The sequence below is a fragment of the Diadema antillarum genome, unplaced genomic scaffold (genome assembly GCF_040938485.1).
Source record: "Diadema antillarum isolate AM-2024a unplaced genomic scaffold, OU_Dant_1.0 seq00000103_RagTag, whole genome shotgun sequence".
Taxonomy (NCBI): Eukaryota; Metazoa; Echinodermata; class Echinoidea; order Diadematoida; family Diadematidae; genus Diadema; species Diadema antillarum.
In genome coordinates this window covers 608,529-610,954 of record NW_027271190.1, presented here as the reverse complement: position 1 = coordinate 610,954, position 2,426 = coordinate 608,529, and the positions used below count along the sequence as shown (strand labels likewise).

At 39.9% G+C, this 2,426-nt stretch overlaps 1 protein-coding gene across 1 annotated transcript; it reads right to left on the bottom strand.

Annotated features, from left to right (window-relative positions):
• Window positions 1-993: 993 nt before the first annotated feature.
• LOC139726874 (beta-2 adrenergic receptor-like) lies at window positions 994-2,067 on the bottom strand. The gene has a single exon (XM_071637868.1). It carries the CDS (start codon window positions 2,065-2,067, stop codon window positions 994-996), a length of 1,074 nt encoding a protein of 357 aa, XP_071493969.1.
• Window positions 2,068-2,426: the final 359 nt, after the last annotated feature.

Below are 2,426 nucleotides of genomic sequence, written 5' to 3'. Positions count from 1 at the left end.
TCAGTAAATATCTGCCTATACACATGGATATACATGTATGTGCATATGTAATTCTACATAATAAGTCAAGGCATTTGCCAAAATATAATCATATATACAAATGATAATATGCATATATGTACACACATAATGAATACCTCAAAGCAATTGATGAAATTAATTACAAATCCAAACTATTACGTCCATCTTTTGAGCTTATACAAGGCTTGTTCATAACATTCATATCTTCAGATACCTAGATTAAGGTTTATCTTTTTATATCACTTTTTTTAGATAACCGATCCCATTCCAATTTACAGTGGCATCTAGACCTATATAGATATAATACACTGTACTTTCAGATTATTAGTATTCATATTTGTTTTGTTCTTGGTGCTGTTACAAAGTCATCAAAATGTGGTATTTTTAGGTAGTATTTTGTTTTTGATTAGTCTTTATGAAACTCATATTCAAAGCATTTTTGTTCGGTTTTGTTTTGTTTTGAATATTTTGAGGAGAAATCCCTGTCAATTTGATACAATTGAATGTCCATCTGTTTCATTGATAAGAACGTGAAAAAGCACAAAAATGTTTTTGCATTGTAAAAACTGCTACTGCAGATGATTACTTTGATCCTTTACTTTGTCGAAAGGTGCATTAACCGCCCTTGCTTATCTTTAATTTTAGCACAACCCCATCTTTAGTAAACATATCACCCGACGATTACAATGGTACCGGTATAAGTAGGGCCTACGTACACTTGAGAAAGAACAGGGAAATTTCATTACCTAATATGTGCTACAAATATGAAGTTAAGAGACTTTTTAAAATTCTATATATTTATAACGAAATAGAACAAAAATAAGTAAGCAACAATGAGCTTACTTTAAGAGCGGAAGTGACCGTTATCTATTGATCGTGATAGAATATAATTGGAAATATGGATACGTGTAACTGGTGCCACATCCAATAGCCGTGAATATATTCCTTGTATGGAGGATGGGCGATATTTCATCAAGAAAGTACCTCGTGGGGAGACGCGTTCCTCATATCAGCCAGTGAACACCTTAAGCAGCTCCTCAAAATGTTCCTGGCACAGATGCGATATGAGCGTTTCGTCACTGAATAGATGACGACATTACAGAGTGGATTCATCATCAGCGGCCAGCACGCCATGCCTCTAATCATCATTGACACTTCTTTCGGCCACACCATGGCGACATACAACTGGCAAATAGTGAACGGCATCCAGGCCATAACGTAGGTACCCGTCACCATGATCGTCATCTTCAAGGCGCGGTGGCCGGTAGATTTCTTGTTCTGCTTGCTGTCGCTCCCAGTATTTGGCTGATCTTCATTGTCGTCTTTTGTGGAACGCTTTAATGACTTACTCCTGTCAGCTGTAGTCAACTCTTGGACCTGGATGCGACGGACGTGACGTCTGCTAATGCAGACAATCCTTGAGTACATGACGGACAAGATGGGTACGAACAGCCAGATGCAAAGAGAGAAAATGACCAAAGTATATGGAATGAATTTAGGCTTGTTGAATAACACGGAACAAACCCCGAGTGGCGAGTATTCAACAATATCAAGACCGTAAGGATTTACGAAAAGAAACGCAAGAAGGAGAAGAGCTTCCGCCAAGCAGAGACTGAAGGCGATCATGAACGCCTTTTGACGACTCATGAAGGCCATGTAGCGATAAGGTGAGGAGATGCTAAAGTAGCGATCAAAGTTCAGGAGTAGTAGACTTGCCGAAGAGATGCCAGCTACCAGCGTCATACAGTACCCGCAGATCTTACAGAATACCTCTCCGAAGGGCCATCCCCCGGCTATGGTTGAGGGGAGCGCCGGGAGAAGAACGAAGCCGAGCATGAGGTCGGCAAACGAAAGGAAATTGTAAAAGACTTTACTTGCGTCATTGATGTCCGGTAGACGAGGAATGACCACGATGTTAAGCACATTCGTAGCGATAATGAGCACGGCAAAGACGAACATGATTAGTCCCTGGGAAATTAACATAAGACTGGTCCCGCTCTCGTCGGGATCGTGGTCGTAGCCTGCAGTGAAGTTAATTGATATCATCTCAGTTAGCATGATGAAAGACTGGTTATACTCTCTTTACCATTACCAACAATAAAGTTGTTGTTGTTTAAAGAAAGCGCAAACACTTGTATATTCTCTATACACCAAAACATCCACGAACCGTGTACCATGGACAAGGAAGTCATAGATGATTTTGTTTAGCGACCAGCAGAACTTTACAGTGATTTTAACGGTCTTGTACAAAAATCCAGACGAATTTGAAGGCTGATTAACGAGTGGTGGGATCGTCACTGCTTTGGGAGTTTGATGTTGTCTTAAGGATTTTCTTTTTATATAACAGACATGCAGCTTGGATTATGGACGCTGAACATCAAACCACCTCATTCCTTATTCCTAAT

Bases quoted from the DNA above. Each gene is read 5' to 3' on its own strand.
- LOC139726874 (XM_071637868.1), bottom strand. From the start codon at position 2,067: ATGATATCAATTAACTTCACTGCAGGCTACGACCACGATCCCGACGAG.